Source organism: Aquarana catesbeiana, linkage group LG04, assembly GCF_042186555.1.
Source record: "Aquarana catesbeiana isolate 2022-GZ linkage group LG04, ASM4218655v1, whole genome shotgun sequence".
Lineage (NCBI taxonomy): Eukaryota > Metazoa > Chordata > Amphibia > Anura > Ranidae > Aquarana > Aquarana catesbeiana.
The window spans coordinates 542,684,231-542,700,695 of NC_133327.1; the positions used below are offsets into that span (position 1 = coordinate 542,684,231).

The 16,465-nt window shown below is 45.1% G+C and overlaps 1 protein-coding gene across 2 annotated transcripts in view; it reads right to left on the reverse strand.

Moving 5' to 3' along the window:
• SERAC1 (serine active site containing 1) overlaps positions 1-16,465 on the reverse strand; it is a 195,035-nt gene that overhangs the window by 111,783 nt on the left and 66,787 nt on the right. Inside the window, exons 2-3 of one of the 2 annotated variants that reach the window (XM_073627893.1) lie at positions 13,112-13,157; positions 761-797 (exon numbers count right to left, since the gene is read on the reverse strand). In XM_073627893.1, the coding sequence (XP_073483994.1) occupies positions 761-797; positions 13,112-13,124 (50 nt within the window). In that variant the 5' untranslated portion in view covers positions 13,125-13,157. Of the gene's footprint in view, positions 1-760; positions 798-13,059; positions 13,158-16,465 lie in introns of both variants that reach the window. The other variant, XM_073627892.1, reaches the window with a different exon arrangement.

Here is a 16,465-nt window from a genome sequence, read left to right on the forward strand (position 1 = left end):
TCTTTTACATTTATTACCCAATGAGATGCATTGGCTAATGCCCTTATTTAATATGCTCTTAATGCAAACCTATCTCTCCTCCGTGTTCTTTGTTCCTAATATTTTATCCCAACTTATGTCTTCTAGCAAGGTTTGTAGTTTAGGGAAATTGGCTCTTTTGAAATTCACTGTCTTTGTATTCCCCTTATGTTTCCTATTTGTGTGATTTATACTGAAGCCATTTGACCTGTGATCGCTGTTACCTAAATTGCCCCGTATTTCCACATCCGTGATCAGGTCTGTATTGTTGGTAATCAGTAGATCCAGTAACGCTTTATTTCCAGTTGGTGCGTCTACCATCTGACCCATAAAATTGTCCTGCAAGAAATTTAGGAACTGACGAGCCTTAGATGAATGCGTGGTTCCTTCCGCCCAGTCTATGTCTGGATAATTAAAATCCCTCATTATTATAAAACTTCCCATCCTTGCTGCTAATCCAAATTGTGATAGGAGATCTGTCCCCCCTTCCTCCCTCAGGTTGTTGTTATATGCTTTGCAATACCTTCCTTTAGTATTTTCATGTTAGCGTTTTCCTATCTTCTTGGGAAATAAATAAGACGTTGTTTTATTAAGCAGTGTGTTTGTTTTCATAGCTAACCTTATGTTATTGTGATATCAACAGTAACCCTATTACTAGAACGTATATTACCCAGGATTGATAATCAATCTATCTGTTTTCTCTTGTCTCTTTACTTTTACAACCATGGATACATGAACTTACCCTAATAACAATGATCCTGTTATCTTGGCGATATTTTCTGAAACAAAAACAGAATTAGGCACTGTAGTACTATGTGAAAATTACAGTGGGTACATTGTTATGTTGTCATCAGACACTAATTTATTTCTCCTCAGCCAATTTATTTTTTTGGTCATGATTACACAGATTGTATTTGTGGTTGGGGTAGCACGGTGGCTTAGTGGTTAGCACCTAAGCCTTGAAGCTTGGCCAAGGCATTATCTGCATGGAACTTGTATGTCCTCCCTGCGCTTTTGTGGGTTTGCTTCTGGGTACTCTGTTTTCCTCCCACACTCCAAAGACATTTGTCGTAGGTTAACTGGCTCCTACCTAAATTGGCCCTAGTATAAGTGTCTATGCACATGTGTCACATTCAGCAGGCTGGTCTCAAGCCCATGCAAATAGGAAGGATTGAGAAAAGACCTAACAACTAACAACATAAAAAAACTTGCCAAGAGAATTCTATGGATTCTAATGCCCCCTATACATGATCGGACTTTCTGACAACAAAACCGTGGATTTTTGTTCGAAGGATGTTGGCTCCAACTTGTCTTGCATACATACGGTCACAAAATGTTGGCCAACAATTACGAACGTAGTGACGTACAAGAAGTACGTGAAATCTCCATTATGAACGCTAGTTTTACAAGACCGAGCGCTTCCGGCTCGTACTTGATTCCGAGCATGCGTGGAATTTTGTGCGACGGACTTGTGTACACATGATCGGAAAGTCCAACAAAAAAAATTTGTTGACAAAAAATTTGAGAACCAGCTAGCCAACATTTGTTGGCGGAAAGTCCGCCAACAAATGTTCGATGGAGCATACACACGGTTGTACTTTCCACCAACAAGCTCACATCCAACATTTGTTGTCGGAAAATCCGATCGTGTGTACGTGGCATTAGGCTCTAAAGCTGGCCCATAGAATCCTTGAGCGTTGGATAGACTAAATAGATATCACCAACACACTCACAGTTAAAGTGGATGTTCACCCCCCTCAGTGACTGACCCTGAAAGGTCTCTGCACTCCTCCCCTCCTCCACAAATTAAAAATGTGATCAACCCCTTCCCGACCGGCGCACGCTGATGTACATTGGCAGAATGGCACGGCTGGGCAAATGGACTTACAGGTACGTCCATTTGAATTCCCCGCCGTGCCATTGCGTGCGCGCTGCCGCCGGCACCCGTGCCGGCCTGGAGCTCCGTGAGTCGGGTCGCGGGTCCCACAGACACGATCGCCGCGGGGATGTAAACAGCATCTCCCCGTTCTGCCTAGTGACAGTGTCACTAATCCCTGCTCCCTGTCATCGGGAGAAGTGATCAGCGTAGTGACACAGCTAGCCCATCCCTCCTACAGTTAGAAAACACTCCCTAGTACTGACTTAACCCCTCCCCGCCCCCTAGTAGTTAACCCCTTCACTGCCAGTGTCATTTACACAGTAATCAGTGCATTTTTAATCGCACTGATCGCTGTATAAATGAAAATGGTCCCAAAAATGTGTCAAAAATGTCCGACATGTCCGCCATAACATCGCAGTCACAATAAAAATCACTGATCGCCGCCATTACTAGTAAAAAAAAAATTATTAATAAAAATGCCATAAAACTATCCCCTATTTTGTAAACGCTATAACTATAACTTTTGTGCAAACCAATCAATAAACGCTTATTGCGATTTTTTTTTTACCAAACATATGTAGAAGAATACGATCGGCCTAAACTGAGGAAAAAAAATGTTTTTTTATATATTTTTGGGGGATATTTATTATAGCAAAATGTAAAAAATAATGCGTTTTTTTCAAAATTGTTGCTCTTATTTTGTTTATAGCGCAAAAAAATAAAAATTGCAGAGGTGATCAAATACCACCAGAAGAAAGCTCTATTTGTGGGGAAAAAAAAGACGCCAATTTTGTTTGAAAGCCACGTAGCACGACCGCGCAATTGTCAGTTAAAGCGACGCAGTGCCGAATCGCAAAAAGTGCTCTGGTCAGGAAGGAGGTAAAATCTTCCGGAGCTGAAGCGGTTAATGTTTTTTCTTTTGCTTCATTTACTTTTATTTAATATATGTTTTGCTGGTACAGCCCCTGCCACCATCCTTGCCTAAGAGGAGAATGACAAAAATGACTCCTGCAACCTCCTGCTGTCCCCATCACATATTCCAGGAGGGCGTAGAAACTCACAGTGGCCAGTGGGCAGAGCTAAAACACATCATTATTGGCTGTCTGAAACTGACCCACAATGACTAAGGAGTACCAAGACAGCGACAGGGGCTGTGATACCTGAATAACGGTTCACAACAAAACAAAGCAGGGTTCGCTGGGCAGGTAAGTATGTGAATTCAGAACAACGCTGCACAACAGGTATGAGAGGGTTAGAAAAACATTGCAGGGGGTAAGAGTGAAGTTCCTTTTTAAGAGTATTCCCAAGACTTTGTATGGGCTCCCAACCTGGTCCAACTCAAGTTAATTAGCGGACCTCCAGCTGTTGAAGAACTACAAGTCCCATGAGGCATAGCAAGACTTTGACAGCTACAAGCATGACACCCAGAAGCAGAGGCATGATGGCACTTGTAGTTTTTCAACAGCTGGAGGTCCGCTAATTGCATATGCCTGGCCTAAAGCATACACTAGTGCTGCATTCAGATTTTTAAAAATCATAGTTAATGCACGAGTGTAAAATTAGCTGCGTTCAGATCTGTAATATATAACGTGCGCATGAGCCCTTATGCTGTGATAGAAAATACATTTTCTGCTGTGAAATTTCAAGACACATCTCCAAAATGCCTATAGCCAAAAAGGTGAACGAGGGCTTGTTTTAAAGTGCTTTTACTGCTTATTCAGAATATGTGCATCCGGTACTGTGCAAAAGTTTTCGACAGGTGTGAAAAAATGCTGTAAATTAAGACTGCTTTTAGAAATAGAAGTTTTAATAGTTTATTTTTTAACAATTAACAAAATGGAAAGTAAATGAACAGAAGAGAAATCCAAATCAAATAAATATTTGATGTGACCACCCTTTGCCTTCAAAACAGCATCAATTCTTCTAGGTACACTTGCACACAGTTTTTGAAGGAACTCAGCACAGAGGTTGTTCCAAACATCTTGGAGAACTCAGCACAGATCTTCTGTGGATCTAGGTTGCCTCAAATCCGTCTGTCTCTTCATGTAATCCCACACTTGATGACGTTGAGATAAGGGCTCCTTGTTCTTCTTTACGCTGAAGATGGTTCTTAATGATATTGACTTTATGTTTGGGGTCGTTATCCTACTGCAAAATAAATTTGGGGCCAATCACATGCCTCCCTGATGGTATGGCATGATGGATAAGTATCTGCCTGTATTTTTTAGCATTAAGGACACCATTGTTCCTGACCAAATCTCCAACTCTATTTGCAGAAATGCAGCTCCAGACTTGCAAGGAACCTCCACAATGATTCACTTTTGCCTGCAGATACTCATTACTGTACTTGGGCACTTAGGCGAACAAACTGCCTCCTGCAACAGCCAAATATTTCAAATTCTGACTCATCAGTCCAGAGCACCTGCTACCATTTTTCTGCACCCCATTTCCTTTTTGGCCACAATACTGCCATTGAGACCACTTCTGGACAGACTTCTCTGGACAGCAGACGGGTGTACCTGGGTCCCACTGGTTTCAACCATTTCTATGCTGATTGCACTGCTGTACATCTTCTGATGTTGAAGAGAAGTAAGCATGATGTGTCTTTAATCTGCTGCATTAGGTCTCCTTGGCTGACCACTGCATCTTCAGTCCTCAACGTTATTCGGTCAATGGTATCCTCCATCCTGAGAAATATATGCAGATACTTATCCATCATGCCAAACCTTTAGCCATACCATACCATCAGGGAGGCATGTGATTGGCCCCAAATTTATTCTGCATCAAGACGACCCCAAACATACAGCCAAAGTCATTAAAGGGGTTGTAAGGGTTCTTTATTTTTGTTTTGTTTTTAAGTAACAAACATGTCATACTTGTCCAGAGAAGCACGGTTTGTCAGTTGCTGTGGTGTGATGAGCTGATCACCGGAAGGTAGCTGGAACAAGCAAGGTGCACTGTGGAGCAGGTGTGCTTGCATGGTACCAGGCAAACTTGGCAGAGCAGCAAACCGGAAACAGATCCAGGAGCCAGGCTAGGGGTCATACACGGTCGATTGGTCAGTAGCAGGTTCAGGTAGAGGAACTGGAACAAGCCGGGGTCATACACAGTGAGACAGGTTGCAGTCAGTCAGTGAGTCAAGCCAGGATCAAACACAGTGGAGCAGACAGGAGCAAAGTCAGTAGTACAAGCCAGATTTCAAACCAGGAGATCAGAATAACAGGTCAGTGCAAGCCTGGTTGGTAACAGGAGGCCAAGGATCAAGATGCACAGGAACACGGGGGAGCTGACGATTATCCAGCAATCTACAGGTCCCAGCAGCAGGTTAATATAGGCCAGGAGGCACCAGCATCTGTCACACTGTGCGCGTGCCATTGCACTTGCATAACTGCATTCACGTCGTCACGCATCTGCGTATGCCCGTTCGCGCCGTCACGCATCTGCGTGTGCCAATGCGCATGGGAGTGCGCCTGATGCGGCCATGATGGGTGCTGGTAAGATTGCCAGTTCTTTTCCCATTTCCCTGACAGGCATCATCAAGTCTGTCTTGGATTACCTGAAGAGACAGAAGGATTTGAGGCAGCCTACATCCGCAGAAGATCTGTGGTTAGTTTTCTAAGATGTTTGGAACAACCTACCTGTCAAGTTCCTTCAAAAACTGGGTGCAAGTGTACCTAGAAGAATTGATGCTGGTTTGAAGACAAAGCATATTAACACCACATATTGATTTTTCAATCTCAATAACGTTTTTATTGAAAGGAAAATGTGTCAATTACAAGTCATTGAATCACTCCAGAGATCTTAACACAAATTCTCCACATTATTAGTGATAGTGACAAGTCCAACATTGTCACACAGGTATGTAAATATACATATCATTCCTAACCACAGTGTCAAGTTATGAGCAAATACACTCCACATTAGATCCACATAGAACCTTCAAAAAGAAGATGATGCCACCTATACAGAATCCTATCCAAGATAATTCCGGAGTGTCAAGCCAAGGCAGCCATATTGCTTGAAATTTATGTGAACTGCCCCCATGCTGGTAAATGTACTTTTCCAAACGGATCGTATCTCCCATCGTTGCCACCCATTCCTTTCAGGAGGGGGGCTCAACAGACTTACAATGCCTAAGGATTAGTTTTCTGGCCTGGAACAAGGCTCCTGTTATGGCCTGCGTGGTGATCTCCTCTACTTGGAGGCTGTTCACGATGCCCAAAAGGCAAGACTTGGGATCCTGACCAATATAACCTGAAAGACTCTGTTAAAAGTATCCAGGACTTTACTCCAGTAGAGGTGGAGCTTGGGACTTCTTCACAGTAGGTGGATCAGATCACAGTGGTCTCTGTTACATCTAGTACATATAGCAATGGTTCTCAACTCCGGTCCTCAGGACCCACTAACAGGCCATAATTTAAGTATTACCTTGGGAAGATGCAGACTAGAATACTGCAATCACTGAGCAGCAAATGATATCACCTGTGATGTATTTCAGTTATCTTGCAAACCTGGCCTGTTAGTGGGTCCCGAGGACAGGAGTTGAGAACCACTGACATATAGGGTCCTTCCTCATCTCCATTTTAAAAAGCCTAGCTGGCATGAAGTGAGCTATAAGCAGGATATATAGCTGTGATAGCCTTTGTGTTACATTGAGGGAACTGAGTTATACCGCCTAAAGGGCTTCCTCCCACTGTTCCTCCTCCAAAAGCTCCCACATCCTGCTCCCAGCAAGCCTCAGCTCTTGAGGGAAAATCCCTTAAGAAAATGAGCAACAGCATATAGTAACTCCTAGAGATGAAACCTTTGTAAACCTCCACTTCTGACATATAGTTAAAGATGGTGTTGGAGATTGCACCCAAGATGCAGACCTGGGTACAGCATAATCTTATCCTGTCTGTCACCATATTGAAAGCCACTGATTGCGACATTAGAGCATATCATAGCCACCAGTGGCTCAATAGCTATGGCAAATAAAAGAGGGGATAGCGGGCACCCCTGATGGGTACCCCTATGTAGGGGAAAGCTGGGTGAGAGTCTTCCAGCCACTCTAATGCCAGCTTGGAGGGAACTGTATAACAATCTTACCCAGGACAGGAAAACCTGCCCAAACACAAATTTCTCCCTGGTGCCCCACAGGTATCCCCACTCTATGCTGTCAAATGCCTTATGTGCATCTAGAGCAGTGTTTCTCAACCGGGATTCCGCAAGAAGTCCCCAGGGGTTCCGCGGCGATCTACCCGTCAATCACAGACAGCTGACGGGTAGATCGGTCTCCTTTAACACAGGCAGAGTAGCGCAGGAAGCGTCTGTAATAAGTTCTCTTTCATATCGCGCTGCTCCCCGCCGCCCCTCATTTCCTCCCGCCCACCCAAACAGCTTGTGACTTCACCTGGGATAGATGAGAAGAGAGGAGGGGCCAACAGGGAGCAGCGCGATATGAAAGAGAAGACTTATTCCAGCCGCTTCCCGCGCTACTCTGCATTTGAAATGGCTACAACGGTGTACCAGTGTGCTCCATGCCCTACTGTGAGTGTGAGCTTATGTGCCCCATGCCCTGTGATGTGCCTCATGCCCTGTGATGTGTCCCATGCCCTGTAATGTGCCCCAAGCCCTGTGATGTGCCCCATGCCCTGTGATGTGCCCCATGTCCTGGGATGTGCCCCATGCCCTGTGATGTGCCACATGCCCTGTGATGTGCCCCATGCCCTGTGATGTGCCTCATGCCCTGTGATGTGCCCCATGCCCTGTGATGTGCCCCATGCCCTGTTATATGCCCCGTGATGTGCCCCATGCCCTGTGATGTGCCTTGCGATGTGCTCCATGCCATGTGATGTGCCCCATGCCCTGTGATGTGCCCTGTGATGTGCACCATGCCCTGTCATGTGCCCTGTGATGTGCCCCATGCCCTGTCATGTGCCCTGCGATGTGCCCTATGCCTTGCCATGTGCTCTGCGCTGTGCCCCATACCCTGCGATGTGCCCCGTGCCCTGCGATGTGCCCCATGCCCTGCGATGTGCCCCGTGCCCTGCAATGTGCCCCATGCCCTGCCATGTGCTCTGTGCTGTGCCCCATGCCCTGCGATGTGACCTGTGATGTGCCCCATGCCCTGTGATGTGCCTTGCGATGTGTCCCATGCCATGTGATGTGCCCCATGCCCTGTGATGTGCCCTGTGATGTGCACCATGCCCTGTCATGTGCCCTGTGATGTGCCCCATGCCCTGTCATGTGCCCTGCGATGTGCCCCATGCCCTGCCATGTGCTCTGCGCTGTGCCCCGTGCCCTGCGATGTGCCCCATACCCTGCCATGTGCTCTGCGCTGTGCCCCGTGCCCTGCGATGTGCCCCATGCCCTGCCATGTGCTCTGCGCTGTGCCCCATGCCCTGCGATGTGGCCTGCGCTGTGCCCCATGCCCTGCGATGTGACCTGTGATGTGCCCCATGCCCTGTGATGTGCCTTGCGATGTGCCCCATGCCATGTGATGTGCCCTGTGATGTGCACCATGCCCTGTCATGTGCCCTGTGATGTGCCCCATGCCCTGTCATGTGCCCTGCGATGTGCCCCATGCCCTGCCATGTGCTCTGCGCTGTGCCCCGTGCCCTGCGATGTGCCCCATACCCTGCCATGTGCTCTGCGCTGTGCCCCGTGCCCTGCGATGTGCCCCATGCCCTGCCATGTGCTCTGCGCTGTGCCCCATGCCCTGCAATGTGGCCTGTGATGTGCCCCATGCCCTGCCATGTGCCCCATGCCCTGTGATGTGCCCCATGCCCTGCCATGTGCCCCATGCCCTGCCATGTGTCAAGTGATGTGCCCCATGCCCTGTCATGTGTCCTGCCATGTGCCCAATGCCCTGCCATGTGCCCCATGCCCTGCCTTGTGCCCCATGCCATGTGCCCTGTGATGTGCCCAATCCCCTGCCATGTGCCCTGTGATGTCCCCAATAACCTGCCATGTGCCCTGTGATGTGCCAATGCCCTGCCATGTGCCTGTGATGTGCCAATACCCTTCTGTGTGCCTGTAATGTGCCCTATGTGTCTGTGATGTGCTCTGCCGTGTGCCCCATGCCCTGCCATGTGCTACTGTGAGCTCCATAATCTGCCCTGTGCCCTACTGTGAGCCTCGTAAAAATGCCCTGTGTCCTGCTGTGAGCCCCATAATGTGCCCTATGTCCTGCTGTGTGCCCCATGTTCTGCTGTGTGCCCCATGATGTGCCCCATATCCTGCTGTGTGCCCCATGATGTGCCCCATTTTCTGCTGTTTGGCCCATGATGTTCCCCATTTTCTGCTGTGTGCCCCATGTTCTGCTGTGTGTTTAATGGTGTGCCCCATCTTCTGCTGTGTGCCCCATGTACTGCTGTGAGTCCCTTAATGTGCCCAATGCCCTGCTGTGAGCCCTGTAATGTGGCACGTGCCCTGCTGTGTGTCCCTTGATGTGCCCCATGTTCTGTATTGTGCCCTGCTGTATGCCCCTTGTGCCCCATGTTCTGCTCTATGCCCCATGTCCTGCTGTGTGCCCTTTGATGTGCCCCATGTTCTGCTGTGTGTCCCTTGATGTGTCCCTTGATGTGTCCTGCTGTGTGTCCCTTAATGTGCCCAGTGCCCTGTTGTGAGCCCTGTAATGTGCCATGTGCCCCATGCCCTGCTGTGAGCCCTGTAATGTGCCCTGCTGTGTGAACCTTGATGTGCCCCATGTTCTGCTGTGTGTCCCATGTTCTGCTGTGTGCCCCATGATGTTCCCCATTTTCTACTGTGCACTCCATGTTTTGCTGTGTGTCCTTATTATGTTCCCCATGTTCTACTGTGTGCTCCATGATGTGCCCAATGCTCTGCTGTCAGTCCTGTAATGTTCCTTGTACTCTGCTGTATGCCCCTTATGCCCCATGTTCTGTTGTATGCCCCATGATGTGCCCCATGTTCTGCTGTGTGCCCCTTGATGTGCCCCATGTTCTGCTGTGTGCCCCATAATGTGCCCTGCTGCCCCCATGTAGTGTGTCCCATAATGTGCCCTGCTGGCCCCCCTGTATTGTGTTCTGACCTCCTGTGCTCTGCCCTGCTGCCCCCTGTACACTGCTTATCTCCAGTTAAACCCAGAATTGAGCATCTGTGTAGAAAATAAAGCTGTAGATCTGAACATTATTTTAGGGGTTCCCCGAGATCTCAGACTTTTTGCCAGGGGTTCCCCGACGGTAAAAAGGTTGAGAAACACTGATCTAGAGACAGCAAGGCCCTGTCTCCTGAGTTGTCCGCATTGGATTGAAGGTTAAGTTACAATCTTCATGAGTTAATGGCTGTGGATTTTTGGGAAATAAAGCCCGCCTGACCCGAATGTATAATAGTGGTGATGACCGTATTTAACCTTAGTGATAAAACCTTGGCTAACAGCTTGATGTCAGACTGTAAGAGAGATATATACCTATAGGAACCTGGGTCTAAAGGGTCTTTACCGGGTTTTAATAATAATATAATATTAGCTTAGGTCATAAAACCAGGAAGAGAGTGGTGCTTATTGGCCTCTTAGAACACCTCAAGTAAATGGGGGAGAATAACCTCCCCGTATTGCTTGTACACTTCCATCGGTAGGCCATCATCCCCCGCTGCTTTAGCGTTCGGGAAGAGACCGCCAGCCACCTGAAGCTCTTTCAAAGTTATCAGAGCATCCAGGAAGCGCTGGTGAGCCTACGCTAAACAGGGTAGTTCTATCCCATTTAATAAGTTTTGTAAGGATTCGGTACTGTTGCTGAGACTGGTACAAGTTAGAGTAAAACTCCACCAATTCTGCCATGATCTGGTCTGGGGAGTTCACCACTACACCCTGTGGCGTGCGCAGAGCACCAATGGATAGTGATACTTGTTGGGACTGTACAGCAAGCGACCAGTCTGCTCCCCCTCGTAAAAGGCTAGTTTACTGAAAAACCTTTTCCTTTCTGCCATTGACTTAGTTATACAGTCCAATGCACCAAATATTGATTTGATTTAGATTTTTCTTCTGTTTGCTCACTTTGCATTTTGTAAAAAATGTAATGTAATGTAAATTGATCTAAATAAACAATTAAAATATAACATTTTGAAAGAATTCTTACTTTACAGCATTTCTTCACACCTGCCTTAAACTTTTGCACAGTGCTGTACTCTGTGGACATAATCTGGGCGAAGGTTCACTTAAAGTTCCCTTCTCATCCAGTTGCAAGAGGGGATACAGTTGATCAGTTGCTTTACTAAGCTTTAATGACGCATATTGAGTAGCTAGCTTTACTTCTGCAATGGCATGAAAAGGACTCTTCCTGCTGAATTCTCCTCACTACTCTGTACTTTAGTGACATAGGGGTCAGTGAGAGGAAGCACTGAGCGCAGAGGAAGACCAGGAGCCCAAGACTCCCAGAAGTGTTGGTTTCTACAGTACAAAAATGCTCTTGAACGCAGCATAATTTAGTAATGTGAGCAGCAGGAAAGGTAAGTATCTACTTTTACAGGGTATTCATTGTGGCTATTTTAATATTCACGACAGGGTTGCTATAAAAAGCAGACTGGGCTTAAATGCACAGTAGACTTTTCCTTCAAAAAAAAGTTTTAGTGAACGAGAGAAAACATACACTGAAAAAGAAAGCGTGCATGACAAATCATTGACATAATGAACAGTATAGAACTCAGACATTACATGTAAAAATCACTTAGCGATGTATACATAGACATGAGACATTGTGGATGTTATCAAGAGTAATCAGTCATTTACTTGGGTAGGTGCTGTGCGATCCCGCTACATCATTTTCCGATCATATTAAAGTCTCAGAGGCCTTAAGCCACCTATCCCATATTTTTTCACACTTTGAGGGGCATCCTCTGTAGGAGTAGATACGTTTCTTATAGGATAATGTACTATTCACCTCTACTATCCAGTGTGAGAGCTCTGGCGGGTCTCATCCACACCCTGACTATGACCTTCCTAGCAGAGAATAGGGTTTTATGTAAAAATATTTTGGTGAACTTGTCCGGTTCTGGCTCAGGAAAAATACCCAGCAAGCAAGGTTTGGTTGCACTGTTATAGGGGAGTCCATGGTGTCGTGTAAGAACCGGACCACCTGCATCCAGAATGCCTGTATTTTAGAGCATTGCCAGAGGAGGTGGTAGAATGTACACGGGGCCTGACCACACATTGGACATCCAATAGATTGGTTTGGCTTATACCTGGCTACTTTAAGTGGTGTAAGATATGATCTATGCAATATAAAGATCTGTGTAAGGTGATCAGATAGTGTAGGAGAAACCAATTTGCAGGTATCCAGGGCTTCACTCCATTCTTCATCCTCTATAGGACCTAACACTTCCTCCAATCTATTTTTCTAGTGTATATGCTGTCACGGTTGCTTGTGGAAGCGACAGCATACCATAAAACTGGGAGATCAGTTTCTTAGGGTCCGGACATTTTATTGCCTCCATTAGGGGATTGTTAGCTAATGAGATGCTATTAGTTGGAAACTGTGCACGGAAGGCATGGTGTAATTGTAAATACCTAAAGTACATTTGGCCTGGAAGTGCAAACTCGGACCTCAGTCTGTCAAAGGTTTTTAGTGTTCCGTCATTTATAATGTGGGACAGATAGACTATACCCCTGAAGCTCCACACCTCACAATCCGGGATTGAGTGAAATTCTAAAGGGGGATGAATTCATGAGTTGATGTTATATTGAGCTTAGTAGAGGTTATATCCCATATCTTTCTATAATGATAAAACAAGGTCCTGCGGTCGTTCATCTTTCCCGTCCTTCCCACCTTTCCCATTATTGCCACAAAGGGGTCTCTGGTGGTCCGTGCCCACCCCGGACAAAGGAAACATAGGAATCTGTCTTTGTCTACTTTGCCAATATGAAAAAGTTGTGAAAGTTGGGCCGCTAAATAATACAGATTGAAGTCGGGCAGGGCCGTTTCAGCGAGATCAGTAGTGTTTTTGAGTTTGTACCAAGGGAGTTTGTGTCTGTTATTGCCCCATATAAACAGTTCTAATATGGCCTCCATCAGTCTGAAATGCTTGAGTGTTAGGTATATTGGTGCGTGCCACAGCATATATAGGATTTTAGGCAAGAGGATCATCTTCACGAGGTTTATTCGGCCCATCACCCCCAATGGAAGCACAGTAGACTTTTAGTGAGTTATATACAGTGAACTTACTAATATCTTTCCAGCTGCGCTCAGGTCTTGAAGCTGTTGCAGATGTACTAACCTTTCTGTAGCATAAGAGACAGTAGGTTGCAACTGACATTTTTCACCTGCAGATGAAAAAGGAAGACATTAAGAAGACAGTTAGCATTTTGACACATTTACTGATTTTCGGACTGTGCTATGTCCTCTCCGCCTTGAACAGTTTGGGACATTAAATGGGAAAAGAAAAGAAAATGAAAAGAGATACCACTAATACAGCAAACAGTAACTTGACTGGATTTAAAAAATAAATAAATAATTGAATATAATTATATATTAATTTAATTGTATTTATTTTTTTTTTAATGCAAAAGGCTTTGAATTTGCAAGTCAAAAATTGTGAATTCATGAATAATTGCTAATTTTACTTTTTGCATTATCTATATTTCATATCAACAGACCATCTTGCCAAGTTATTTCCTTAGCATTATAGGAAGGTAACGAAGGCGGCACTACCATCAATCAACATTAACTATTTTTAATCCTTAAGTTGCTAGCATTAGAAAATAGATAGGAACTTATATAAAATGTACTTGTTTTAAACTTTTTTTAAAAAATGTCTTCAATTGCTTCCTGGTTTCTGGCCTAGGTGAAAATGGTGTCATACATCCCATGAGTCTTCATGAGCATTTTTATTTCTTTCATCTGAAGGAGGGCCTTTTCTAAGCTAAGCACACCCTCCTGCCTGAACGGCAGATAGATTCCAGGAAGTAAATGCTATATGAATCAACTGCCCTTACTTAAGATGGCCATGGCTAGCAATGCTAGGGTTTCAACAAAATAAAGCATGGAGACACAGATGGATGGATGAGTTTGCTTTGAATATTATAAATTATTATATAAATTAAATTGTATAGCATTTATTATATCATAAATGAGAGTATACAGGTTGAGTATTTTTTCACTGAACCAGCAGGTTGAATGAAAAGAAAAACACAGATCCCTGCATCAACACAAATGATGTAGATGTAGGAAAACCTCCAAGCGCTGATCGAATGTTGTTTTTTTGGAAGGACCGTTTGACAAAAACCTGCCATTAGACCAGCTTTTGTTGAACAGACCGGGGTATACACATATTGAAAGTCATTGGGACATGTATACCTTGCTTTAGAAGTGCTTTTTTATCTCAGCTCATCAGCTTTTTTTATATCAGCTCATCAAATAAATAAATAACTAAAAAGCTGTTCATCCCGTCAGAAATCTAGTTATCTGGTAAAAGTTTGAAGGCAGTGAGCACAGGAAGTTATCGGTAAGCATTGTTCTCTGCTATCTCTGTGGACTACAAATAACCTCCTCCTGTTATGGGGAAATGAAGGAGGTGTTATGCATTCATAACACACTCCCTGTCCTATGGTGTGCTACTAAGTACAGTTGTTACCCTAGGACAGGAAGTGAGTTAATAGTAGAATTACCAGGTTAAAATAAAATAAAAAAGTTTGATAAAGGCAAATCTAATGCAGCCACCACATCGAAGGTGGTACACTGCAATACTAGCATTTTTTTTTTAGGTTTAGATACACTTTAACCACTTGCCCACTGGGCACTTATAACCAGGCCAATTTTCAGCTTTCAGTGCTCTCACATTTTGTTCCAATAGTTTCCATTACATTTTTAAAACAACATACAGAACATTATGAGAGTAGAACAGAGGGGGGTGGGTCCCCCTGACCCCGGCCTCTCATCACAAATAACCCAGCATTCAGGGAGCTTGGAGATAAGCAATCCAGGTATTCCACACCTTCTCAAACCCAGCTTGCCTATCTCGTCTTATACTGGCCAGTTTTTCATTGATCATAATCCAGGACACCTTGTGCTTCACCAAGGTAACATTGATTACATACGATTTCCATGCATGTGCTATAGTTATTTTAGCCGCTAGGAGAATGAAAAATATGAGAGATCGTAGATGTCTGGGGATCTTCTCTGACAGGTCATCAGTAAACAACCCCGTTTTGGCTTCTCTAGGTAAATTTTGTCCTGTCACTGAGTAGATCAGGTTGAATATTCTCATCCAAAAACCTCGGACCGTCAGACAAGACCACCAGACATGATACATATCTCCTTCCTGTCTGCATCCCCGAAAGCAAAGGGTTGAAATACGGGGTATAGTTTTGCTAGCCTTGTAGGGACAAGGTACCAATGCGCTAGCACCTTATAGTTTGCCTCTACCAATGAGGTGTTGAGTATGCCTTTGTGCACCATGGTTGACCATTTTGTCCACACCTCCCCTTCCACTATTTCCCTTAGGTCCGTTTCCCAAGCCATTTGGTAGGAAGGTTTGTTACCCTGATTATTGAATAAGGTATATAACTCTGTTATCCCTCCCTGTGATTCAGGTCCCTGTATACAACGGTTTTCAAAAAGGGCCCTAGTGGTTATAACCACCTGGTCTTTCAACAAGGTTCTCATAAAATGGATAATTTGGTATAGGCGATAAGTCTCTGTGGGGGGCATTTGTAAGGTTTCCTTAGCCCCTTATTATCTATAAAGTGAGCAATTCTGTAAAGACCCTTGTTGATCCACCACATGAATTGGGTGATCTGTTGACCCGGTAGGAAGTGAGGGTTTTTGGAAAGTGGGACTACTGGCAGATGGGGGGATTTTAAGGGGTGTAACTTGCATGCTGTGTCCCACAGAGGCAAAGAGTGGGATAAAGATGGGCTCAACACCGCCCAACGCTCCTTCACAGGGAGCCACATTAGCAGATGCAATGGAATGGTCGGACTTGCTTGTGCCTCTAATTGGACCCAGTCGGGTCTGTATCCTTTAGCAAAAATTTGGTATAATTGGACCAGTTGTGCTGCCCTATAGTATCGCAATAAATGTGGGACTCCCTGCCCACCTCGCCATTTGGACCTGTATAGGGTAGAGCGGTCCACCCGACAACCACCCTTATTCCAGATAAATTTATATATCAGCGACTGTAACTGCCGGAAGAAAACAGAGATCTAAAATAATTTAGTATGCGAGGGAGAACTATCATCTTGACGGCCGCTATTTTACCCATCCAGGAAAGATCATGGGTTTGCCAGGTCTGCAGGTCACGTTCTGTAGCGTCGTATAAAGGAAATGGCCAAAATAGTGTAGCAATATCAGAGGTCAATTTAACCCCAAGATACGCTAGCTCCTGTGTACACCATTTAAAGGAGAAGGATTGCCGTATAGAATTTAAGACCCCATCTGGGATGTTTATATTGAGAGCTTCCGATTTTAGCCGATTTACCTTTAATCCAGAGACGGCTCCAAAGTCAGATAGCAATAAATTGGGTAAGGTCGTGACAGGGTCCGATATGAATAGCAGCATGTCGTCGGCAAATAAGCCACATTTATGCGTTTTGCCACCGCTTTAAATGCCATGAATATTGGGATTGGATCT